Raw genomic sequence first — 27,065 nt, forward strand, 5'->3', positions numbered from 1 at the left:
GAGGGAAGGATTGCTTATCTCGTCTCTCAAGCACAGCTCGGTATCTACTCTGCAGAGCAAGCTTCAACAAAAACATGTGTTAATAACTGAGTCTATGACAATGAGCTTTTTAGAAGATAATTTTCTAAGAGGACTAGGCCTCATGTAAATGACAGAGTAACCAAAGTGCAAGAAACCACTTAGGCCATGACGCCCAACTCCCCTACTTAATGCTAGAATCCAAATTAAAGCCCCCCCGATAGTTGTCTAGCCTTTGCTTGAACATATTTAGAGAAGGGGGGGTCACCATTTCTCTGTGCAATTGTTTATGTTTGAACTGTTATATTAGGTAGTTTTTCTCTAACATTCAATTGGAATATGCCTTCTTATGACTTGAATTCATTATTTGGTATCCTGCATTCAGGACTGATGGAACATAGGTCTTACGTTTTCTTCAGTGTGATAATCCTTTCAAGTAATGCTATCCTACCCTCCCCCACATCCTTCTCAATGCTAAACATTTCCAATTCCTTCAATGTCTCTTCATTTGTTTGATTTCCACAAATAACCTTGATGCTCTTATCTGAATGTGTTCCAGTGTGTCTTGTTTCTTAAATTGTGGTGCCCAGAGCTGGATACAATACCTGAAGCCTGACTAACACAAAACAAAGTGATGTTCATATTGAGGTAGAAGGAACCATTTAGCCCATCAGGGCCTAGTAAAACTTCCCCGACAGATATCTATCAAGCTTCTGTCTCCTACCTAGGGAGCTCTCTAGGTAATTGGTTCCATTGCAGAATTGCTCTTATTCTTAGAGAATTTTCCCAACTAATATTCAGTCCAAATCTTGCTCCCTGCAGCTTAAAAGCCATTACTATACTACCCTCTGAGACGACAAAGAACAGGTCCTGAAGGGAAGAATCCATTTAAAGTTTCTGTTCTGGTAACAGAATGTCTCGAGTCAAATCTTCTTGTCTATCTAGATTTTTTTTAGGAAAAAAAATGACACCTCCAGGCAATCAGCAACTTCATAATCCTTCCATTCTATTGTGCAACAGTTAGCAAAAGATAGCCACAGACTCTCTTGGCCCCTTACTCACCCAAGGCAACGCCTTCTTTCCATGCGAGGTGTGGCCCCCCAGGGTGCTTCAGCAACATGAGTTCTGCTGCGTCCCAACAGCACATGTTCACGGGGAGAACAGCTCCTGTCTGCCAGTTCCCGGCTGCTTACTTCCAGACCACGTATATGCACACTAGGGCGACCCGGATCACTCAAGGCTCGTAATGCCAGGTTATTAGCTGGAGATGCAGGTGTTTTGGAAGCGTTGAGAGGCCCCTGGCTCTTCTTCCTGCCGTCTAGGGCATTGTTTTGGGCAGGAGAACAACAAGGGGAGGCCTTGGGGCTGGTAAGTGGCTGGAAGAGAGAAGTTAAACTGCAAGAGGAACCAAACTTGGATCCAAGCCCCAAGCCATGCTTAGGTGAGGAAGAAGCACTGATGCTGCATGCACGGGCTCGAGGAACAGAACTGTCTTCAAGTGTGACCTGTGACTTCCCTGAAGATCTAGGGTTTTGTAACAGTTTCTTCTCCAAGGATGTTCTTTCAGCTAGCCCTTCAGCTGGTCTCTCGCCCTCTTTTCTTTTCTTTCCTACACTGTTGTCACCAGACTGAAGGCAAGTTTTGCCTTCTTGCTGAACCTATGGAGAGAGATCAGAGGAAAAAATGGCTTAGGCCCAGGATACTTGCAAGACCACCTGCTGCCAATGTCAACCTCCCATCGCCCAGTTCGGTCCCACAGAGACGGCCTCCTCAGGGTTCCATCGGCCAGGCAATGCCAGCTGGCGACCCCCAGGGGGAGAGCCTTCTCTGTGGGCGCACCGACCCTCTGGAATGAACTGCCTCCCTTCGATCCTTCCGCCGTGACCTGAAGACATGGTTGTTCCAACAAGCGGGCCTGGACTGACCATGGTTTTCAATTTGGTTTTTATTGTGTTAAATTGTCCCGTATTTCTTAAATTCATTGTTTAATTCTTTTTTATTTTCTGTATTTTATGTCTCTTAATTTTTATTGTTGTGAGCCGCCCTGAGTCCTTAGGGAGAAGGGCGGCATATAAATTTAATAAATCCTAATCCTAAATCCTAAAATGAAAAGGCAACCTTGGTCAATCCCAGGCATTACATTCACCGTTTCTTTAAGCCACTCTACTAATCCACTGAAATATTTAAGGTCTCCTCGCTTGAACCAGGTGCCTTCCAATTTTGTGGACTGCATTTTCCAGGATAGTTAGCAATGGCTAGAATTGGGAAAGGCTGATTTGAACCTTTTTCAGCTTTTGAGGAAGATAGGTAAATTCAATACATTCTCCCGTTGTGGCATTTCTGCACATCACTGGGAACACCTATCCTCATTCACTAACTTCTACATAGTTTTGTTTTTTCCTCAGTCAAGTCAGCTAACTCCCAATTCCTCAGAGCCACTTTACCTCCCACCCATCTCAAATCTACAGAAAATTCGGCTTTTGAAGTGACAGTCTCCACAGCCATTCATCTCGTTCAACATTCCCTAGCAAGAAGGCTCTGGTTTTCAAGAAATCCTAAGTCTTCACTGCTCATGAGTGCATTACCAAGATTAGAAAATAAGGAAGAAAGGAAAGTTTTGAACCTAGAATTTGTCCATTCCATTTTGGGAGAACAATTGCCTGGCTTCATTTTTATTTTTATTTTTTGAAGTTCCTGTAGTGGGTACAAACTTTAGGTCTAATTAGTTTCTTTGCTTAATGACATTCACTACTGCCAACTCTTCCTAGAGTAACAAATCTTAGAAATTAGTTACCTGTATGTTTTTCTTCTCTTGCTGCAATACCTCAAGACACCGGTTGCTGAGTTGGACAAGTCCATGAAGGGCTTCATCCACCTCTTGATAGAGTCTTGTGGCATCCACAGCTTGTGTACTACAAGTTGGGGGAAAAATATTACTTTGTGGTAGCACAATATAAAAAGAGCATTTGCTCAAAAGGGACAAATTAATCCCAGAGAAGATTTTATTTTTTTTTTTAATTTTTATTACATTTATATCCCGCCCTTCTCCGAAGACTCAGGGCGGCTTACAAGCTTAGCAGTAGCCTTCATTCTATGTATATGCCTGCTTGTTAGGGCTTTCACACACACACCCCAAGCGGCATTATTACAAAGTCAGCTTATTGCCCCCAACAATCTGGGTCCTCATTTTACCTACCTGGGAAGGATGGAAGGCTGAGTCAACCTTGAGCCTGGTGGGATGCGAACCTGCACTAATTGCAGGCAGCTGGTGCTACTTAAGGAGGCATCAGCCCACTGCTCCACCAAGGCTCTAAGACCCACTTAGACATAATGAATTAATTTCCAAATGCTGATGAACTACAATTCCCAGAAGTTCCGACCAGAGTCTCCAATGGATCGTCCAATGGATCGTAGGAATTACAGTTCGTAAATTACTACAGATAATCCTTGGCTTACAACCACAAAAATTATGTTGCTAAGTGAAACATTTGTTAAGTGAGTTTTGCCCCATTTATGATCTTTCTTGCCACAGTTGGTGAGTTATTACAGTTATTAAGTTAGGAACATTGTTGTTCAGTGAATCTGCCTCCCCCCCCCCCACTTGACTTCGTTTGTCAGAAAGTCACAAAAGCTGGTCCCATTATCCTGGGACACTGCAACAGTCATAAATATGAACCAGTTGCCAAGCATCCGAATTTTGGTCATGTGACCAAGGGGATGCTGCAACGGCCGTAAGTGTGAAAAATGACCTTAAGTCACTTTTTTCAGTGCCACTGTAACTTTGAACGGTCACTAAATGAACTGCTATAAGTCAAGGACTACCTGTATCATCTTCTAAAACTGTTCCTCACCTGCAAGGTCCCAACGGAGGTAGCCGGGCCAGCAAGGAGCCTCCACGGCACTGGAGTTCCAGTAAACGAGGCTCTGAAAGCAATTTCTGCATAGTTTCCTGGTGCAAGGTGATTTGAGTTGACAGTTCCTGCAAAGATGAAAAGCTACAGATGACAACAGAGCAAAGGTGATAGGCAGGAATGAGAAAAGTCCCACAAAGACTGACATGGATAGCAAGTATTTTAGTATGCCGTGAAAAATTAACAAGTCTACTACCACTACAAAAGAAGCCCACTGACCCTCTGAACATTTTATGCTTTAAAGCTCAATGCATTTGCTACAGTTTTATTATTTAGCTTGCTTCTCTTGGTCACAGAGAACAACGGAAGTCTATTCAAATTCCACTTGGAAAACTATTTCCGATGAATGACCTAGTTCTTATGAATAACAGGCTTATTTTTCACTGAGATGGTAAACATTAGTTGGCTTGTACCACTTCTAACTGAAAATTTGGCTCTTAGTACTGACTGCCTCTTCACTCTAAATAAAAATAGTCCTTCCTTTAAGACAACTGGAAGACTAGAATTTTATATGCCAGACATCTTTATCTTATTATGTTTCTGGGAAGAATGTACCGCATGATTCTAAACCATGAAAGCCAGCCTGGTGAATTTGGGCCAGTCATCTCTCAGCCCAACCCAACTCACAGGGTGGTTGTTGGGAAAACAGGAAGAGAAAGTTGTATTGGATATGTTTGCTACCTTGAGTTAGGCCATGCAAGCAGCAATTGAGTGAGCAAAGCTTCATCGGCTCATGTACAGATTTAGGTTGCATGTGAAACCATCCCCGCCCTGCCCCCTCCATCTGTCTTTCATGAAACTGGTCCACAGTGCCAGAAAGGTTGGCACTGCTGCTCTAAGGAATATATGTGTGAGACCCATTGAATGTAAATGATTTACAATAGGCTCCAGTACAATTTTGTTAGAAACGAGTTCCACTACGTTCAGCATGATTTGCTTTAAGGCTGAGGTCCCCAACCTTTTGGGCACCAGGGACCAGTTCCATGGAGAGAGGTCTTTCCGCATACCGAGGGTGCGTGGTTTTGTGTGCTGCCTGCATCCTGTGGATGGGGCTTTGCTTGTTTGTGCGGACCGGTTGCTGGCATGCTGCGGCCTGGTACTAGTCCACAGACAGGGAGTTGGGGACCCCTACTTTAAGGTAATATGTATCCAGTTGCAAGCCCAAGAATGTATGATTTATTTATGAATTTTTGAGAGCAAACCCTACTCCCTAGTAGCACTGCTACTGTTACCTAGTTAGGTAATGAAACAGAAAGAAGAAGGCCCAAGTTCAGAGAACACCAAGGACCCCACAGTTCAACCTCTTCTAATGGTATTCATCGTAAGGTCATAAGTAGATACTTGTATACATTCAGAAATCTATTATTGTGCATCATTAAAATGAGTATTTGTGCTGTTTCTCACTTTTCATTTACTTTGCCTACTTTTAGCGAAACACACAGCCTTCCACAAATACGTATACTGCCGATTTCAAATGATAATCCAAAATCCAGCTAAAGTGTCTTTTCTTAAAAATCAACTATTCAGGTCCTTAATTACTGTGTCACTGTAAAGAGAATTAAAACAATTTTCCACTACACATTTTCATACAGTATAATGGAGAGAAAAACAGAAGAATCCAGCTTAGGCCGCTTCTAAAGGTGTCCATGATCACAAAATCTCTGAAATCTCATACCATTTGGAGCAACATTTTGGAAAATATTAGTGGTCTCATATGAGATGTGAAAATTGCTCAGGACTGATTTAATGATATTTCAGTAAATTTTAAAATAGTATTGTTTTCTTTGAATTTCCTGGTATCCCATAAGCTATTTAGAGTGTTGGTAAATATCCTGGTCCTGGGAGGTGTTCTTTGCCCACTTTTTAAATGCATATAAGTTCAGAGCCTTCAACTAACTGAGTCCTCTAGCCAGCAGCCCCCAACCTTTTGGGCACCAGGGACCGGTTCCAAGGAGATAGATTTTTCCACAGACCAGAGGGGGTGTGGTTTTGCATACTGCCCACATTCTGCAGACGGGGCTTTGCTTGTTTGCACAGACCAGTTTCTGGCCTGCCACAGACCAGTACCAGTGCTTGGACTGGGGGTTGGGGACCCCTGCTCTAGCCCTTACTTTCATTATTAGTCTCTAATGAACTCCCTCAACTGGGGGATTAATCAGAGCCAGAAGCAAGAGTGAAAATTTTTATCCTATGATGACCAATGCTGCAACTCTACTCCAAGTACTAGCAAAAGGAAAGGGTACTTCTCATTGCATAATTCAATTGCATAACCTCATAACTTCTATATAAATATCACATGTATTTACCTCCTGACTTGAAGCTGTTCCCACTGCCTTGAGGTGGTCGCTGGCTTCACACACAGTCTGGAGAACACTATGGCAGAGATCTTGTAGTTGTTCAAGAGCCTGGGTGCACGCACACACGGGGGGGGGAGGCATTGATCAGTGTTATAAAAGCAGAGAGTTACAATATATTTTAATAAAGAACTTATAAGAATGTCCAAGTTAGAACTACATTCTGAAATGGATGATTCTTGTAAATAAAAGGGATGTGCTGACATTCTAAGCACCCATAATGTAAAAGCTATCTATGGGAGATGGAAATATTAACTACATATTTTTGAAGGAAAAAGGCAGGAAAGTTTCTTGCAGAAAACGCAGGAGGCTGCTTTAGTTCTCTGGATAAATTCTTTGTGTTAACATAATGCTTATTCATTACTATTTTCCCATACCTGATGTTCTCTAACCCATTTGGGTGGCGTGTAGCTCAGAGTCCCACCTAGTGCTGGGGTCAACTGATCCAAGGCCACATAATGTGGAAGTTCATGCAACAAAAGAAGCCGGATTTCCTGCAGAATAAGGAGACTGCATGAGATACAAAAAGTCCCAAATTATTTTCAGTAATACCCAATACCTTGTCATCACTCCTCCTTATCTCAGCCTTGAACCCTAAGTCAAGGCTAGACCTAAAGTGATACTAGAAATACTCACTACCCGGTAGTAGCTTATCATAATCTTCAAAGGACAAAAATACACAATGAAATGTTTATTTTGTCCAAAGGAAAAAAATGTATTTTTCCTTTCTGCAGCATCTTGCATGATAGAAACAATACTTTTTCTCCTCCTCCTCCCCCTATTATTATATTATTTGCATGCTTACATTTATTTGCTATATCCTCCAAATTGTTTAAGGGAGTATATACACAACTCTTATCAATCCATTGATTTTATCGAGGAACATATTAAATAAATTATACACACGGATCCTATGATCTAATTTTGGTTAATAATACCCAGTTCATACAATTAGTCTAGAGAATGTCCAGAGGTTTATGTAATCACACAATTATAAGCTACCTCCTTCACATATCAGTTGGTTTCATTGTGATTTTAGCCAAAAATGTACCAGCAGAAAACAATACCCTATATAGCTTTTTCTTCATTATCAGATAAAAGCATTATTGACTAATGTCTCAGCTGATAGAAAGGTACAGCTGAATAAACAGTAAATGGCATCTCAGATGGCCAAGTTTGTAAGTTTCTCTCATCAGTTCAGTTTTTCTATAATGGACTTGCCTCCAGTTAACATGTAGATGGATTCACTCCATCTCAAACCATGCATTAACCAGGATTACTGAATAAACTACAGTTAGCTGGACTGCACAACATACTAAACCACTAGCCTGTTTATCAACCACGAAGACTTGTACCAAACTCTAAACTAAAAGCCAATCAAACCACATCACAGTTTAGCAAAATGTGTGATTTCACCCAGTGTTATCAATTATCCTGTGTAACATAGATACATATATAAAAAGAGCAAAGCTTCAATCACTCAGTTGTGACTGCCATCTTGATATTGATCAGGACTCCCGGATGCTTCCAACCATGCCCTAGGTATCTCACTCCCCCTGCCCCAATTCTCTCTTCTTCTTCAGCTAACTTTCCTCCAGGAAATAATTTCCAACACAAACCCAGAGTTCTTACCACAGCAGGTTCTAAGATCAATTCCTCTTCATGGGGTACAAAACGATTATCAGAAGGTAAGACCACCAGCAGCTGACTGATGGGAGTTGGCGTGGTCTCCTAAATAATAAAAGAGCTTGCTTCACAGGCTCATAAAAGTTGCATACAGTAGTCAGAAGCAAAAGGGAGAGAATTCTGTTCTACTGGCCCAAAAAGTGAGGAATGTTCTCTAATATATGAGAAACAAAAGAAGTTACAACAAAGCACTCTCTGCCAGAGTCCAGGGTTCATCTAAGGCTTAGCCGTGGTTTCCATTATAGAACAATTAAAACTTTTGGTTTTTTTATCTAGCAACATTTGGCTGCTTATTTTGATGGTATAAATCGTATCAAAATCACTCTAATCTATACAGTTTATATCCCATCCCTCCTGAATATGAAATTTAGTGACAATGTGCATAAACCATGCTGTTTATATTCATTATAATGGCTTGTAATTTGGGGTTTTGCAGGATAGAGACTGATTTTTCCAAAAATGTACGATTGTATTTTATTGAAACAGTAAATAAAAACTCAGCTGCTTATTGTGAGGCCAAGGAAAAAAACGTCAGGTTCACTGTCCCCACTTTGGTGTCCTTCATATGCACCTGGCTGCATCTCCCATCATCCCCAATTAGAACTACAGGGAGAAGGGGAAGGCAACTGAATCAGGATGATACCTGGAATGCTCTTAAAGCTGGCAGCAATACGGGGGCCTGGAAGGCCCAATCATCCACATGGCTTAGGTCCAACAGCACTGTCAGCCCAAGAATCTTTAGCTCTTGCCTGGAACATAGGTGAAAAAAGCAAGACATGTAGAGTTGTCTATTTTTCAGCATCAGGTTTGCCAGCTTAGCATAACATACACTCACCAAGAGAGGCTAAATCATAGGAAAATTGGACAGAATGGTTTCTTTGAGTTAGCCTCATAACAATCCCACATTTGGTCCTAACTGTACCATTCTAGAAAGACCCACACATTTCTTAATATTGCTTAATGTTTTAAGCAGCTATCTGTATACCCACTCCTCATTTAGAAACCAAGTTCTGTCCCAACTATCATAAAAAAATGGCTGCTAAGCAAACATATGACAAAGAGACAGAGAGAGAGAAAGAGATTAAAAGAGATACACTGTGAAGATCACTGCTTGCTGCCCTCTTATTCAAGCGTAATTATCTTATACAGCTATGGTAGCATTATTCTCACTCGGTAATGTTTTATGTCAGGTGCATAAAATTTGATCATAAATGCATGCATTGATCAGAAAATGAATTTTTATTACCATTTATTACCACTGTATTTGTAAATAGCCACTAACTGAAGTAGTCACTAAATAACGGAGTGTGTATAATTATCAAACCTATTACAAAGTGAAAAATCAACAATTGGATATAGAATTATAAGGGTGATAATAAATTTAACAAATATGGGGTAAATCATATCAAATCAGAATTTTCAATCCAATAACAAATATGGTAGTCAGTGTACTCCCTAAAATTTACAATAATCTTGAATATTATTGAGTATTGACTATATAATCTTGAGTATTACTATAACTGTACTGTGGATAGTAATAACTCTGTTTATTTGAAAATTTTATATCACTGCCTACTATATTATGCAACATAATCTGCTAAGAAATACATAATGAAAACACACAATTAAAATTCCAGTTTAATTAATTAAAAATAGTGGAGCAACCTATGCAGAGGGAGAAGATTTAGCTCATTTCCATAACTACTATATTCTACTAGCTGATGAAAATCCTCTTCCGAACAAGAAAACTCAAAGGCATATTTAGTATTTGGGGTCAAAACAACCATCCTTTGCAATCCAGATGCTTTTAAGCTAATTGGATTCTTAATGGCTTCCCATGGCAGCTTCCTGACAGTTCGGATTTTATGAGAAGAATTTCCTGAATTCTTCACCTGCCTCAATGAATTACTTCAGTCTTTTGGAAGGGAGCCTTGACTGCTTCATCTGAAGGCACTTTGATATATAGTACAACTACTGCATCAGTTAGGCTGACCTAGTGGATTTTTAGCTGGACTTTGGCAAGGCACTTTCTTTAATAAACTAGTCAACTTTGCTGCTTGAGACAAGGGACAAACAGCATTCTGACAAAGCAGGGAGCTATGTATATCTCTTGGTTACAAGTTAAGAATTAAAAGCCTTAAGACAAGCAACTAGGTACATACAGCAGCATCCTTTCTATATATCTGAGCATTGATCATTTACCACGCTATCATTTCTGGCTTGGCAAATGCTAGAACATAGCAGAAGCAGATCAAAGTATATTGTGAGCAACTTGTCAGTGATATGTGTGGTTTGAACTACTTTAGTCTCTAAACGTTGACATAGGTAATGATGACAAGAGAAGATAATGAAGCTAGACTGCAATATAGCCACTGTCACTACGACTCAGGAGGAGCAGTTCTGGATGAACACTGACAGCAGCATCCCAGCAATTGTTCGAGGCGGTTATCTCATTTTGTCTAAATAATAGGTTACCTGAGAAGTGAGTGCATGTATCTTAAGGTATTAACCAGATCCTCTTGTCCTGGAGGCAACTCATCCTGAAGAGGCTGGGGCACTATGGTCAGCAAGGAATGGCCAGCCTTGTCTATTCCTCCTGGTGTGGAGAGAAACAGAAGGAAAATATAACTTTATTCCACTTTGCAATGCTTCTGGCATCTACTCCAATAAATACAAAACTTGAGCTGGCTTCTCAGCGATCAAACCTCATAGATAGGGCCAAAACAGTCTGATTTCAGCAGCCATTCACATAACCAGTCTGACATTCAGAATTTGCAACAAAAGGGTGCATGGACAGAACCATCTTTCTTCCAACCACACTTGGTGAATTATGATCTCTAGTGCTTTATAAGATTTATACCACTTGTAGATTTTTTCCTAATTCTCCAGAAACATGTCTTTGCTGGGTGCATCTGCAATTTTATCAGAATGCTGCAAACCACAAACAGAATTGCACACCAAATGGAACAGCACCACATGGGTGTTTGTTTTATATGACTTAGGTCACCGCCTTATAAAAAGTGTAATGCGTTATCTATCATATTTTATTAACATGGCTGAACTCTCCAAAGTAAAAAAAAAATCCACTTGAGCAATTTATAATTTTCATAAATTAACATTTCTCTTGTTTTCCCCTGCCTTGCCTAGAAAAGTGAAACAAAGCGACTTCAAGCTCTGTGGTATAAAATATGGGCAGTGTGAATAACCCATGATATTCTGACATTATTGGACTATAATTCCCAGCCTCATGTCTGTCTTAAAGTATGTATTAAGCATATATTATGTGAACAATATAAACCCCCTGGTCTCCTTACAAAGTCAATACTAACGGCAGCACCAGTATTTTATAAGCATATGGAAAGCTGAAATGCAATTACTTTCAAAAAGAAAAAGGCCTGAACTTTTTATTTACGCAGATACAAAGCAGATGTGGAAGGCAGATCTGAGGACAGACCACTGGAGTTCATAAGTTACAGCAACCTATCAGACCAAAATAGATTGTGTCTGCATATGTGTGCGTGTGTGTTCTACAGGAAGAACATCTGAGATCATTTTCTCCATTAAAAAAAACAACTGCTTCATCTTCCAATTGGTATGTTGCTGGGAAAAAACTGTAACATTCCCCCCACAGATCCAGTATTCCATTTCCTACAGTGTATCGTGTTGCAGCAAATATAAAACACATAAATTTGGAGTCTGGGAGAAGTTAACATAAGGTCATTTACAGAGGAAAAATTCCCCATGTTCTCCTTCCACCTGTAGCCAATTGTGAATCCTAAAAGTTTCAGGAGAAGTTGAGGAACAGGCTCCCCTGAACCATCGGGGATAAGGGGACCTGCTGGAGGACAGAAGTACCCTGAATCAGAATCCCATTTTATGCTAAATTAGCACAATATAAAGTTTTGTTTCCAAATTTTTGTGGGACAATAGGTTACGGGGTGAGGATAAGATGGGGGACACCTTCCCATTAACTTCCATAAGATTGCTGTTTTATCCCAAATGGTGTTTTCCCATTAGGATGGATTAGCTTCCATCATCCCCAGTCAGCAGATTCAATGACTAAAAGACAAATCTGTTTATAGATGTGTTTGTGTAGGGTTGAGAAAGGAAAGAGCAGTTATCTGGCAAGATTCCTTGCAAGTGTTGTTTATGTGCTACTCTTGTCATTTGTAATTGGATTGCAAGGGAGTCATATCATGATCATTTGATTAAAATTAAGGCTGTTGAGAGGACATTTCATTTCTTCTTTTTTCCCTCTCCCTTCAGGTCCACATGTGTCCTTGGTTTAATCTCATAAACTTTCTAAAAGCATTGATTTAACAACAGCCATTTTTTTCTTCATTGCAAGAAAGACAGGAAAGGACATTCCACCACAGTTGACATCAGCTTCACCTTCTATTGACATATAGATCTCATCTAAATTAGATAAATGTAATAAATCCTCAGTTCAGCTACTTATGATGATGTACGAACTCTTAACCAGGTTAACATAAAAACCTAGCAGATGCACTTTACATATCTTAATGTATGGGTGGGAATTGCAGGCTTGTAGACAAGACAAGGAAGTAGGAAACATGCAGAAAGAAAGCAAAAACACTTCTATGGTATTGGCAAGAAAACTGTCATATGTTCATGTAAGTCACCATAAATCAACCTTAACCCAAGGGCATCTTTATCTTTTAAAAAGTTTAATTAATGTTAACCTGGGCAAAGTCTCATAGCTAAGCAGCCTAGCATGTTTTATGGTTCATGATTTTATGGGTTAATCGGCCATTCAGAAGTATATTGTGAGTTGGAAGTCAATCTAAAACTTAGGGAATAAGTAGCAGAAAAGTTCACTACCCTCCCCACAGGTTGGGTTTCTGATGACAAGTAATGATAGATATCTGCATTGTGAAAAAACTTCACGCTTACAGGCAGTGCTTTTTTTGTACAAGAAAAAGGTGCCGGAACACACACATGTCATACAACCCGCCTTGCCTATCCTATAAGGTTCCATCCAAAAAAGGTGCCGGAACTCCGTTCTGAGCATTCTATGACAAAAAAAGCCCTGCTGTGCTTTGGCACTACCTAAGCCTAAACTTTGTACAATTTCAGGCTTGCAAGCAAATCAGCACGTCTGCAACTGAACACAATGATCTATACAGCATAGAAATCTAGATTATCTACAGATGTCTGTGGAGATTCTCAGTCATCCAGGACTCAAAGGTGCTTTTTCAAAAGGCAACTGGGCTATTTTTTTTCCTTGAGGAAGATGTTTCACTTCTCATCCAAGAAGCTTCTTTAGTTCTGACTGAATGTTGGAGAATGGAAGGATTTATATTCCTTGCAGTCATCTGGTTGTTAGCACTTTTTTCTGAGAGTCACTGAGACCACTTGGGGCACATATAAACCTCCAAGTGGCCTCAATGACTTTCAGAAAAACTGCTAATGACTGCAAGGAATATAAATCCATTCTCTACCATTCAGTCAGAACTGAAGAAACTTCTTGAATGACAAATGAAATGTTTTCCTGAAGGGGAAAAAAACCCAGTCCAGTTGCCTTTTGAAAAAGCACCTTTGAGATATGTACACAGATGTCACTTCTAATCTGATTATCAGAGCTGTGAATTATGGAGGAGTAGGATAGCTCTCTTCTGCTTGTGTGATGAATTTTACAGTTTTAATAATACCTCATTAGTTCCAAGTGCCACTAAAGTTCCATGCTATCCCTTTTCCTTTGGTTTGTGCTAAAATTACCCTATGCTGGAAGAAGCAACTATCCACAATTCTTTTGCAACTGAACATATAGGTTACAACATATGGGAACTAAACTCTAAAACAACTGAAAGGCAACAGGTTGTTTGCTTGTAAACTACATAAGCAGTATGCATCAACTCTTTTCAAATGACTGCAGTATTTCACAGGAGCAAAAAAAGAAATACATTCACAGGGGAATCCAAGAATTATATCCAAAGGTTCCTTCCTCCAATGGAAAGAGTCTTCCACTGATAGAAAATATCCTTTTGTCAAAGGAAGTCAACATTTGGATCTAATCCCAAATGTCTCAAACACTTCAGTTGAAAGGAAATGGCATTTCCCTCTCCAATTTAGAAGGTTCTTACAAGGTATTATGGAAAACAGGTCAATAGGGGGTTATATTCATTGGTAACTAAATGTGATTTCTATTTTGTGATGTTCTTTTTAATAGCAGATTCTGAGGATTACTGCTAACTATAACTTCCATTTATCTAATCATCACTATCATCTAATTTAACTATTTCCAAACAGGTGCCCTGCAATTGCAATGGACATTCTAGGGGAGGCAGCCCAAATACATCTGGAAGACACCAAAAGGCTGCTCTATCAGAAAGGAGATCTGTATGAAAAAGCATGCTGACAAGAGACTGATGCTTGGCTAGTATCAACTGTTGGTTTCTAAGCATAAGAAATACAAAGCATAGATCACCTAATGTCTATATTGTAGTATGGTAGTGTGGTATATCTATATAAACTATAATCTTCTAAATCTGGATCTACACACACACATATATATACAGTCAGGTCCAGAAATATTGGGACATCGACACAATTCTAACATCTTTGGCTCTATACACCACCACAATGGATTTGGAATGAAACAAACACAATGTGCTTTAACTGCAGACTGTCAGCTTTAATGTGAGGGTATTTACATCCAACTCAGGTGAACGGTGTAGGAATTACAACAGTTGGCATATGTGCCTCCCACTTGGTAAGGGACCAATAGTAATGGGACAATTGGCTTCTCAGCTGTTCCATGGCCAGGTATGTGATATTCCCTCATTACCCCAATTACAATGTGCAGATAAAAGGCCCAGAGTTCATTTCAAGTGTGCTATTTGCATTTGGAATCTTGCTGTCAACTCTCAAGATGAGATCCAAAGAGCTGTCACTATCAGTGAAGCAAGCCATCATTAGGCTGAAGAAACAAAACAAACCCATCAGAGAGATAGCAAGAACATTAGGCGTGGCCAAAACAACTGTTTGGAACATTCTCAAAAAGAAGGAACACACCGGTGAGCTCAGCAACACCAAAAGACCCGGGAGACCACGGAAAACAACTGTGGTGGATGACCGAAGAATTCTTTCCCTGGTGAAGAAAACACCCTTCACAACAGTTGGCCAGATCAAGAACACTCTCCAGGAGGTAGGTGTATGTGTGTCAAAGTCAACAATCAAGAGAAGACTTCACCAGAGTGAATACAGAGGGTTCACCACAAGATGTAAACCATTGGTGAGCCTCAAAAACAGGAAGGCCAGATTAGAGTTTGCCAAACGACATCTAAAAAAGCCTTCACAGTTCTGGAACAACATCCTATGGACAGATGAGACCAAGATCAACTTGTACCAGAGTGATGGGAAGAGAAGAGTATGGAGAAGGAAAGGAACTGCTCATGATCCTAAGCATACCACCTCATCAGTGAAGCGTGGTGGTAGTGTCATGGTGTGGGCATGTATGGCTGCCAATGGAACTGGTTCTCTTGTATCTATTGATGATGTGACTGCTGACAAAAGCAGCAGGATGAAGTCTGACGTGTTTCGGGCAATATTATCTGCTCACATTCAGCCAAATGCTGCAGAACTCATTGGACGGCGCTTCACAATGCAGATGGACAATGACCTAAAGCATACTGCAAAAGCAACCAAAGAGTTTATGAAGGGACAGAAGTGGAATGTTATGCAATGGCCAAGTCAATCACCTGACCTGAATCCCATTGAGCATGCATTTCACTCGCTGAAGACAAAACTGAAGGGAAAATGCCCCAAGAACATCATCTCTAATTATGGATCTTCTAGTGACAGCATACTGGATGTTATTATAGATGGCCTTCATTTAACAACCACATTTGAACCAGTGTTGAATGACCAAAATATAACTAATTCTCATATTTATGCCAGCTGCAGTGTCCCCATGGTCACATGATCAGTATTTGCAATATTATCAACTTGTTACAAGCAAGGTCGATGGGGATGCCATCAGGAATTCACAAAAAGCAACCATGTGACATCATTGGTTAACAACCCAGTGATTTGCTTAATAATGGCAACCAAAAGTGCCAGAATTTCCACTGCAAAGCAGCATTGACACGTAATGTCACACCTTATGATTGTGTCACTTAGTGATGGAAAATCTGATCCCAATTAGTGTTGTTAGGTGAGGACTACGTGTATATACAGGTTTTAGGAGCGATGTTCATAAAACTGAAGGATTCTAATAGGTGACATTAGCTTACTCATTTGGAAATGGATTCACCAGCCTAGTGCTTCCTTTTCAACTTTTCTTATATTTTCTTATTTTCTCTCTTTCCAAATCTCTCTTTGTTTACACTTTCCATGTAGTACCTCTTCAGGGAGGCCTGCCTCCTGTTTTGAAAGCCAGAGGCCTTCAGTAACATGATCAGGCACTGGTGTCATTCTGGGTTGTATTTGGTGGCTTGAGGCAAGAGAGTGGTTTCTGCAGATTGTTGTGATGTGGCGAGCACAGAGGCTTGCCTCATTCAGTCCTCGTGATGTTTAGTAAGATGGCAAAAATGTTGGTTAAAGGACAAGTTTGTTGGAAGAGCCTGCGGAGGCTCATTCTGTAGTGTTGAGACTCACAGGAAAGTTTTAGGCTGCAATCTGAAGCCATGGTTGTTGAGCTAAGTACAAAATTCATAAAGTTTCTTTATTTTTCATGTTTTTTGCAGGCCCTCTAGGACTTTCTGGTTAAATCAGGTTGCTGGAATTGCAGCCCAGATTGCCTGAAGTTATTTTACTGCTCACAATGGAAAATGCAAATGGTTAATTGCACCATTACAGAAGTAGTTACCCTTTGTATGTTGCACCTGAATTATAACTCCCAGTACCCTTCACTTCTGAACATGCTATTTGGAGTAACAGCTCACAACATCCCCATGAATACAAGGCAGAATCCATTGGAATGTATATCCTGCACAAATTCTCCTATGGAAACTAGAACTGAATAATGCATTTACACATCAGCCTGCATTAATATCAGCAAGAAATATTTCTTGCAGTGCCATTTTATGCCTCCTGAAATCAGACCATCTATCAGTAATGGCATCCAAAATCTATTTCTCCATTGTCTTCACCCATTATCTCCAATTAACTTCACAGTTGGTCAATGTTTCTTAATTATGACATCCAGTTCAAGCCTACGTAATGGAGCAGGCGGCCAGACAACAGAGGGCTGCTTTGCCTTGAAAAGTCAAAGAAAATAAGCATATTGGGAACAAAATCTGCTCCAACCTCAGTATTTTGAAATACACAATATCCAAAGGGGGCAAAAAAATAATTTTAAAAGTGCGGATACTTCTTAGGAAGAAGCATTAATACTCTTTCTATCCTCTGAATACAAAGCACTGTACACTCTACTGATTTCCCTAAAGTTAACTAGCTTTATGGAAATTGGCGAGTTAACCGGCTAATTTGTGGAATTAAGAGATGTGAAAGTCATAAGAGAGCAGACAAAAAGTGTCATGGTGCAAGCCCCACACATCTGAACTTCCGTGAGAGATCAGGGCTTGCAAAACAACGCTTTGTCTGTCATCTTGCTGCTTTGGACCCCCCTTACAGATGCTGCTAGTGCAGGCATGTCAAACTGCCGGCCTGTGGGCCGGATGCACCACAACGAAACCACGCCCTCCCCATTGCCGGCAATGGGGAAAAAGTCGTGATACGTTGTGCGACGTCACGTGACATCACGAGTTTGACATGCCTGTGCTAGTGGAACCCTCTGCAATAGTCACCAATTTGGATGTGTAAACTACAGATCCTGTCATTCCCCAACTTTGTCAAACACAATGTTGGTTTGATGAATGTTAAGTGCAGTTTTGGACATCTGAATGGCATCATGCCAAAGGAGACTGATAAACAAGCTTCAGGTTCCACCATAACTTATTCTGACTCTATACGGCCATACTGTTGTGCATAACCATCAAAACACTAGCAAAGCATTCGTCAATCTGGAGCTCTCCAGATGTATTGGATTAGAATTCTCAGAATACCCAATCAGATGACTATTGGTCCCAGAGGTGAGGATTTTTGAGAAAACTTGTCCAAAAAATCGAAGCATCCAGATTGGGGAATGCCACATTAGAGATTAAATTTTCTACTACTTCTTTTTGAAGATTTATTAGAAGGGAAAAACAAATCAACTTCAACTTCTCCAAATGATTAGCTCAGCCAAAAGGTGATGACTTACCTGTCAAAGCAAAAACTCCTGATAGAAGAAGATTCCAGTTTACAGATTCCCCAAGACGAGCCATCTTGGGTAAAAGGGAATTTTGTATTTCCTCAGGGCCCTGATCAGCTGCTACGCAGACGGCTTCTTCTCTCCCATCAACACTTGCTAGTTCATTCTTCCTTGGCAAGTCAGTAAGCACTGGTTCTTTGATGTCAAGACCCTGTTCCACCATACCTTGGTCTTCAGAACTGTCCACTTCTTTTTCTTGGACACTCACCTCCTCAGTTCCAGTTCTTAGCTCACTAGTCTTGGGTCTAGCATTTGGCTCTTCAGTGTCAAGTTTTGGGCCTTCCATACTTCCTTCTCCAGAGCTGCCTTCATTGTCACCAATGCTACATTTTCCTGTGCTGTCTTCTGGCTTTGTAGCACTTGCAGTACAGTCTCCAGTGCTGACAACCAGGTCCTTATTGTTGGCTCCCTCCCCTCCAGTTTCAAGGCTTTGGTTTCTTGTGATTCTACTTTTCTCTTGGGTGTCATCGCAATCTGTGGTATCAACACATGAAATTTTGATGCTGCCTGGCTCTCTGATACTAACATGAACGCTTCCAGTCCCCAAATCCTGTTCTCCTGGACCAGTGCAGGCCTCCTCCTTTTCAGCACCCATTTTAAGATCAGAACTTCCTGTTTCTTGGTTCACAGAATCTGGCCCCTGTTTAATCCGACCACCAGCTCCTCTCCCAGCATTTTTCTTTTTCCTCCGGTTTCCCTTGGTGGTACGTTTTGGAGTTGCTAAAGCTGGAGAATGGCTTTCCTTGCTGTCCTCCTTAGGAGGAGTTGGATCTTGGTGAATGGAGTCAAGCAACAAATCTTCTTTCCCCAGAACTGTGTCTTCAGCAACATCATCACTACCACTCAAAATGGGCGGTGGTTTTGTTTCAACAGGATCTAGGTTTTCCTCCAGTTGTTTAGGATTCAAGTTCCCAACTACTCCAGGAGTATCTAAGGCTGGGCCCAAAGCTGGGCTAGGATTTGGTCTCAGCTGAGCTACCTTCTCATCTTGGACTCCCTTCTCTTGACTAGACTTCTCTGCCTCCTCAGTTTTGCAAGCCTGTCGCAAAGCAAAGTTCTCCCCGCAGCCTGACTTATGATGGAGCCAGGCCCGGTGGCGCCGACTCCTATTTTTGCTATGTCCCTTGCGAGCAGGCATTGTCTGAATCTGGGCACTGCAAGGTTGTGGGATTCTGGGTGCTTGATGCAAGGTGGGGCTGACCTCTAAGAGGTGAACATACTCCCCCTCAGATTCCCGGTTCTCTCCACCAGAATGACGTCCGTCACCCGGACTCCTTGCTCCCAGGACCTCGGGAGTCAAACCCGTAGGGCAGTGCTGCCCCACAATAAATCCATCTTTGTGGACAAACTGAGGATACACAAGCTCAGCCCAGGGCAAGCTCAGCACTTTTTCTCCAGCTGCCAGCAAGCAGCGTTCCAGACGCCCTACCCGACGTTCTTTGTTGATGCCATTGAGCCATTCAATGGTGAACAGGAATCGATAGGAGTCTGGAGACACAGGCAACTCCTGCACTCCTCGGCCCTCCAGCGAGAGGCATTTCAGGACTAGGCGGGGAGCACATTCACGGTGAGGCACCACTTGCAAGTAGAAATCCCCAGGACACAGGCGTTGCCACGGCAAGGAGCCCAGCTGGACAAGGACTTTTTCATGAAGGCACAGGGGCCAACCTTCATGACAAAAGACAAAGCCACTATATTGAGCCTAAGGAAGAGGGAAAGAGAGAAGAGGAGAAAGGGAAGTCAGATAGTTACATTAAGAAATACAGAATACTGGAACCTATATAAGGGCAGTCCTCGATTTACAACCATTCATTTAATGGCCATTTAGAAGTTACAACAGCACCAAAAAAAGTGACTTGTGGCCATTTTTCACACTTATAACTGTTGCAGCATCCCCAGGGTTACGTGATTTCCATTTGGACGGTTGACAGCTGATTCATATTTATGACGATTGCAGTTTCCTAGGGTCATATGATCAGGTTTTGTGACCTTCTGATAAGCAAAGTCAACGGGGAAGCCAGATTCACTTGATAATGTTACCAATTTGACAACTGCAGTAATCCACCTAACAAATGTGGCAAGAAAAAGTTGTAAAATGGGGCAAAACTCAACAAATTTCTTACTTAGCAACAAAAATTTTGGGCTCAATTGTGGTTGTAAGTCAAGGACTACCTGTAGACAATACAAATATTGCATTAATGGATAGTATATCATTCTTTTTCTTCCCACCATGAAGAAACAACAAGCATCTCCTAGCTTAGCTCAGCTCTGGCATTTCACCACGATGAACAACTTGATTAGAATTCTGCACAAAAACTAAAATTGCCAAATAAGAGAAGAGTAAGGAAAAAAGGGGGATCTAGTTTACACAACATTAAGACTCTCCAACCAAAGAACACTAATATTTATTTATTTTATTTTTTATTTATTTTAATTCCATTTATATCCCGCCCTTCTCCGAAGACTCAGGGCGGCTTACAAGCTTAGCAGTAGCCTTCATTCTATGTATATGCCTGCTTATTAGGGCTTTCACACACACCCCCAAGCGGCATTATTACAAAGTCAGCTTAATTGCCCCCAACAATCTGGGTCCTCATATCTATATATCCCACCCAAAAATCACTTTGCTAATACTTGCTTGCCATATAAGTTTACTTATGAAGGACTTGCTACCATAAGAAAATGTGGGAACATGATACAGGTAGTCTTTGAATTACTACCAGTCATTCAGCAAGCTATGACAAATTCAAAAAGTCATTCACAACTGTCCTCAAGATTGTGACTGCCACACCACCCCTGGTCTTGTGATTGCACTTTGGGCACTTAGCAACCGGCTCACATTTACAACCAGTTACAGCATATGATCACATTGGCCAATTTTATTTTATTTTATTTTATTCTGTTTTCCAGCAAAAAAAAACCACCCATTAGGTAAGCTGGATTTGGAGTTACAACCACATGATTCACTTAACAACCATAGTGGCTCTCTTACTGACCATCATAAAAATGATCATAAAATCAAGCCTAGTCCTTCATGGTGACTCAATTTATGACAAGTTACAAAGAAAATTCTGGGCCCAACTGTGGTCATAAGCCGAGGAGTACCTATAGAATTAAAATTTTAAAAATACCCAGGAACTAAAGAAAAAATTCCTATACTTCAATTTAGATTAGAAAAGCTACGGCCCTCCAGGCATTGGATAACATTTATGGGAATTGATGGGGAATGGAATTCAACACCCTTTGGAGGGCCACTGATATCCTAGCTGACTCCCACACAGAGAGCCGCTATGGGATTCTGGCACCAGCACGGATTGTTTCTCTATTGCCCAACACTGCCAAGCTAGATTTCCTGTTCAGAAGTACTCCAGACAAACAGAGAGCCAAACCGAAGCAGGAGCTCACACAGGCTTCACTCTGGATGCGAGCCAAGATGTGCTTGGCAGGAACAAGGAAGTCAAGGGTGTAGCGTAGTGCATCGTGTTGGTACGTCCGCTCCAGCACTTCGAAGACCTGGCTCAGAAGAGTGGGGGCCGTGGCTTCGAAAGGAGGGTACAAGGCAGCCAGTGTGCTCTGGACACATTCTTCCACAGGCTCAGGTTCCTGCAAAAACAAAGCATATGCATGGGGAGGGCGTGAGCCTCCAAGAGCCTTTCACCAGCCCATCCAATCCCCCTGAAACTATGCAATGAAACAAAAGTGCTATTTCCTTTACCTAGAATTGCAACTGTTCCCTCCTTGCCCAAGTGCAATGAATGAATGCCCCTCGCTTTTTTGTGGTTTCTGCATAACTCATACCTCGTGATGCTGCCCTAGGACTAGGACCTCTTGCCTTCAACCTTTTCTATTTGATGTCCTTTCATTGCCTTGTTCAGCCAATTAAAGGGAAGAGCCAGGTTGTTATGGTTACCTGCAGCAATGAGCAACTGGTCACATTTTGTGCCTGGAGGAAGACCACTGCCCCCTAGTGATGTGTCAAAAGGAACAAGGGGCAGCCAGGAAATTGCTCAGGGCAATGTGCACAGAGACCAGCAGTGTGTAAAAAGAGCAGAGGGCATGAGGGGGCAGCAAGAATGAAAGGGTTTGGGAAAGTGCCAAGGAGTATGGAGAGCGGAGGTTCCATCTGGAATACATTAGCAGCTGTGAGCTCACTCCTTCCGCAGCTCCACCCAGCAAAGGAAATTGGGGGGAGGAGAGAGAGAGAGAGAGAGAGACTGTAAAAGAAGGAGGGTGCAATAGCAAGAGAAACAGCCATTGTGCCTTAAACCTTCCAGAGTACCTTCCAAAGAGACACAATCTTTTTTCCCCCCACGGGCATACCCTGGATTCAAATCTCATGCTGGAAGACGATGTGAGGCAATGACAAGAACTGTGCATCCTTGCCTTGTCTCTGAATCCAGATTAAATAACTTTATTAAATCTTTCCTGACTGCTTCTTTGTTTGTGAGCATTCCAAAAGCTGCAGAGTTTGTCTAATTGCCACATCAAGTTCCAGCCTAAGAAAATCTTATTGAACTAAGGGCATGAAAATGTGTGGTTGTCTTTTGTAGCAATTACTCTTCTAAACCCTCCTTTGAGAGAGGGAAGCAAAACAAGTGTTAATTTTGACTTACTTTGTACCCTTTACTGCTATCTGGTAAAACTGCATGATGGTGAATAGAAGGGGATATTTGGGGTCATTTTGTAGCAGCAGTCCTTTCTTTATGTCCATTATTTCAACACTTTACCTAATATCCTTTAACAAGGCTTTAAAAAAATACAAAAAATTAAAAGGGCCAATTTATTCTAATAGTAGAACCAGTTTGGCCATTAGGAAATAGTAAGAGCAACCTCAAGCAACTGATTTGATTTTTTTAAAAAAAATAAGCTAATTTAAATATTTTTGTTACGTACTGTTTTGGGGGAGGAGGGAACATTTGTTATTATTTTGCCATGTTTTTAGAAATAACACAACCACTCTGGAGTAACTAAGCACCCTATTTGTTGAAGGAAGGAAGCGTCATTATTCTTATGTCTTAGGCTACAAAATGCTAGTGTCCAGCCTTGTATGGGAGACTGGAGTACCTTAATACCTATCACTTTCCAAAATAAGAAATGTTGAACTAAAATTCGGTCTGAATATCCTTTCATCTATCAGAGATAAATAGAGGTTGCTTAACTTCTGCTTATAGAAGTTACAGGCAGGGATATGCCATATATCAGGGATATACAGGAGTAAAAACATCATTTAGTGGATTGAAGCCAATATTCAGATATCTGGAAAGCCCAGTAATATTCCTGAAACAAATGAAGTTTTCTTGACCATAAGGAGAAAAAAATCTGTAATAAAGCAATATTTTATCATTAAACCAGTCGAATCTGTACAAACTAGTATGGCAGAGCCAAATCAAGGTTCACAAATCATAAGCAAGCTTTCAAGTTTCCAAGAACTTTTTCATCGGGCAGATGAAATGATTAAAAAACATTGGAGGTAACAGTATGGCCAATGTTAAGCTATATCTGCTGCACCTGAAGGTATTTAATGCAGTCTGGGAATAATCTACTTTTGAAATGGCTTAAACATAAACTACAAGATGAAGAATCTGAGAATTTGCACAGTACAGGTAGTCCCCAACTTACAACCACAACTGGGACCAGTTAAATGAATCATGCGGCCATTGTGTCATCTGGAAAGGTTGGAAATGGCAATCACCAGTGACCCAGGGATGCTGCAGTCTTCATAAATACATGCTGGCTGCCAAGCTCCCAAATTTTGATCTTGTGTCAGTGGGGATGCTGCAACAGTTGTTAAGAGTAAGGACCTATCAAATTCACTTTTTTCAATGCCCCTGTAACTTCAAACAATGGCTGAACAAATGGTTGTAAGTCAGGGACTAATTGTATTTGGTCAAGTCTGAATTGGCCTGATGTAGAGTTTGCTGTTCCCAATCAGACAGCTCAGTTCTTGATATAGAAAGCTCTTGAGGAACCTTCTGCCATTTCAGATTGTTTAACTGGAAGGCAAGGCAATACTCCAAGGTGATACTACATGCAAAACAGGTGTTCTGCCATGGGGGGGGAAGAGAAGGGAAGCTCTTTCCCCAAGAGCCCTCCCCCCCACACACACACACAAGTGCAGGCAAGTGGTCCTCTTCTCACAAGGAAGTGCAAAGTCAAGAAGCTGGTTGCTTTTCTGGGATTCTCCCTCCCCTAACTGAAACTTGAGTTGAAAGCCAAACTATTTTGTAAAAAGACGGAGGGCACAAAGGTCCCAAATTCCACCACCACCACCCCAGACCAACGCACACACGCACAAACCTCTCTTTTTCCCCACTTTCTGGCCAAGGGGAAGGAAAACAGAGACTTGCAGTCAGCCAAGCTTGAGTTTTATATCCTTGACAGGAAGAGGCAGTTCCCCTCCCCTTCAGACCCAGACACTGGCAGGAAGAGTGGGGAGGCCCCTTCTTGGCTCTGGGTCCTGGAGGGTGTGCAAGGCAGACAGATCCACGTGAGAAGTGTGGCTGATGGAAACACAGACAGATCTTCCCTAAGCATTACTGCCAATATTCAGCCCCCGTTCACTCACACACAGAGAAACAGATGCTCTGTATTTCCATATACTCTCACCAGTGGTTATTCCCCAAGTGAATATCTTGGCAGGCAAAAGATAATACCCCTGCAGAGGAGAAAAGTTCTGTGAAACCTGAAGATGTGCAGGATTAAATTGTTGGTGGTGGTAGAGGTAGGGGAGGGAAGAGATTAGGACTATGCATGCTCAGTAGCAGGCTGTACGTCATATGGCAGATCTCACCAGAAAGCCATGCTCAAAGGAGTTTTCTTTCTATATCCTGGACAAAGTTTTGGAGGGGGAAGCCTACAGGTGATTTTCTTACCTGAGCCACTGTACATATTATAGGTAAAGGTAAACGTTCCCCCGCACATGCGTGCTAGTCGTTTCCGACTCTAGGGGCCGGTGCTCATCTCTGTTTCAAAGCCGAAGAGCCAGTGCTTGTCCGAGGACGTCTCCGTGGTCATGTGGCCGGCATGACTAGATGCCAAAGGCGCACGGAACGCTGTTACCTTCCCACCGTAGTGGTCCCTATTTTTCTACTTGCATTTTTACGTGCTTTCGAACTGCTAGGTTGGCAAAAGCTGGGACAAGTAACAGGCGCTCACTCTGTTACGCGGCACTCGGGATTCGACCCGCCAAACTGCCGACCTTCTGATCGACAAGCTCAGCGTCCTAACCCACTGAGCCACCGCGTCCCTACTGTACATATTAAACAGATTTAATTAATTGGATATCTATGCTGCCTTTCCTTCAAGAGTTCAGCCACCACCCATTTTTCCTTTTAACAACCCTAAGAGGTAGTTTGGGCTAAGAGTGTTTCTGACCCCAAGTCATCCGATGAACTTCCATCCTGGAGGATGGTGGATGAGAACTTGGCTTTCTCTGATCTTACTCAGAGAAATAACCCACTATACCACTATACTTTTTATTACTGCACGAGTGTCATTATAGCAGCTAGCTTTTGAATGACACAAGATCCTGCCTGCCTTCCTGGAGAAAAGTTTTAGGCCACTACCAAATACAAAATGAAATGCTTGATGAAAAAAAAAAGCTTTTGCTGAAAGCAACTATCTTATTTTAGAATAATTATGTTGGAATTATGGCCACACACAGACATACATACGTATTTCTGTCAGTATGATTATTAATATAAGTCTAACTAGCTTCTCCACACACGCCTGCAACACAAGGACTGATCTGAAGTCATAGTCTTTAGCCTGCAAGCTTGATTCCTACTTGTTAGAGATTGTTCAAAGACATTTTACTGTTTGAAATGAAGGACAAAAAGACATTCTCCTCATTCCCCATATAGACATTCTTTGATAGCCATCCTGGGAGGCAGTTTTATCTAAGAGAAAAACAATTACGGTACTTGAGTTTGCACATGCTGAACTTATCCACTGTTTGCTCACCAATTCAAAGGACCGGATTTCCATAACATGCATGTCTGGAAAGTAATCACACAGATTGTCATTGCACAAGCTGCTAGGGTAAACTATGGTTGCTTTGTATTTATACAGCTCAGTGTGCTATGCAGAGCCACAAAATGCTCCAAAGCAAACCAACATGTTTTTTAACTAGTTCTCCTCTAATTTATAATCCAACACAATTTAAGACATTACAATGCAGTATCTCTTACACTGGCAAAAGGTAGTGGTATAGTTACAGCGAACCATATGGCACTTAACAATTGTATGGCATTTGCGGTCTTCCAAATGTCACTGAATTGTATCTATTGAAATATTAAAGGACACTGTTCAATAACTTCTGGATAGTCACCAGTTCCCAATATCAATAGCACTTAGATTTATATACCACTTCACAGTGCTTTACAGCCCTCTCTCTCAGCAGTTTACAGAGTCAGCATATTGCTGGGTCCTCATTTTACTGACCTCAGGAGGATGGAAGGCTGAGTCAACCTTGAGCCAGTCAATGTTAACCAACACTTTGTCCTTTTCTAATAATGATTTCAAGACATCGGGGGTAACCTTTCCCATAACTCTGAAAGTTACCAATTGCCACTGGACTATTACTCATCTCTGCATACAGGTAATTCTCAGTGCACGACCATTTGTTTATTGACCATTCAAAGTTAGGATGCTGCTGAAAAAAAGTGACTTATGACAAATCCCTGTACTTAAAACTATCACACCATTGTCACAGTCATGTGATCAAAATTCAGGTGCTTGGCAATCAGCCTATATTTATGACAGTCTTGGGGGGGGTGTTTTCCACGTGATTCCCTTTGTGATCTTTCCAGGCAGCTCCCA

The 27,065-nt window shown here is 41.4% G+C and overlaps 1 protein-coding gene across 1 annotated transcript in view; it reads right to left on the minus strand.

The window, feature by feature from the left end:
* LOC308676346 (rho guanine nucleotide exchange factor 40-like) overlaps positions 1–26,240 on the minus strand; it is a gene marked incomplete at its 5' end in the record, with an annotated part of 35,907 nt that extends 9,667 nt beyond the window's left edge. Inside the window, 12 exons of the mRNA XM_081342155.1 lie at positions 1,081–1,676; positions 2,813–2,930; positions 3,870–3,997; positions 6,236–6,334; positions 6,661–6,777; positions 7,916–8,014; positions 8,613–8,718; positions 10,445–10,565; positions 18,195–19,947; positions 21,651–21,848; positions 22,156–22,209; positions 26,208–26,240. Of these exons, the coding sequence (XP_081198281.1) occupies positions 1,081–1,676; positions 2,813–2,930; positions 3,870–3,997; positions 6,236–6,334; positions 6,661–6,777; positions 7,916–8,014; positions 8,613–8,718; positions 10,445–10,565; positions 18,195–19,947; positions 21,651–21,848; positions 22,156–22,209; positions 26,208–26,240 (3,422 nt within the window). The remainder of the gene's footprint in view (positions 1–1,080; positions 1,677–2,812; positions 2,931–3,869; positions 3,998–6,235; positions 6,335–6,660; positions 6,778–7,915; positions 8,015–8,612; positions 8,719–10,444; positions 10,566–18,194; positions 19,948–21,650; positions 21,849–22,155; positions 22,210–26,207) is intronic.
* Positions 26,241–27,065: the final 825 nt, after the last annotated feature.

The sequence above is a fragment of the Vipera berus genome, assembly GCF_964194415.1.
Source record: "Vipera berus genome assembly, chromosome: W".
Classification (NCBI taxonomy): Eukaryota; Metazoa; Chordata; class Lepidosauria; order Squamata; family Viperidae; genus Vipera; species Vipera berus.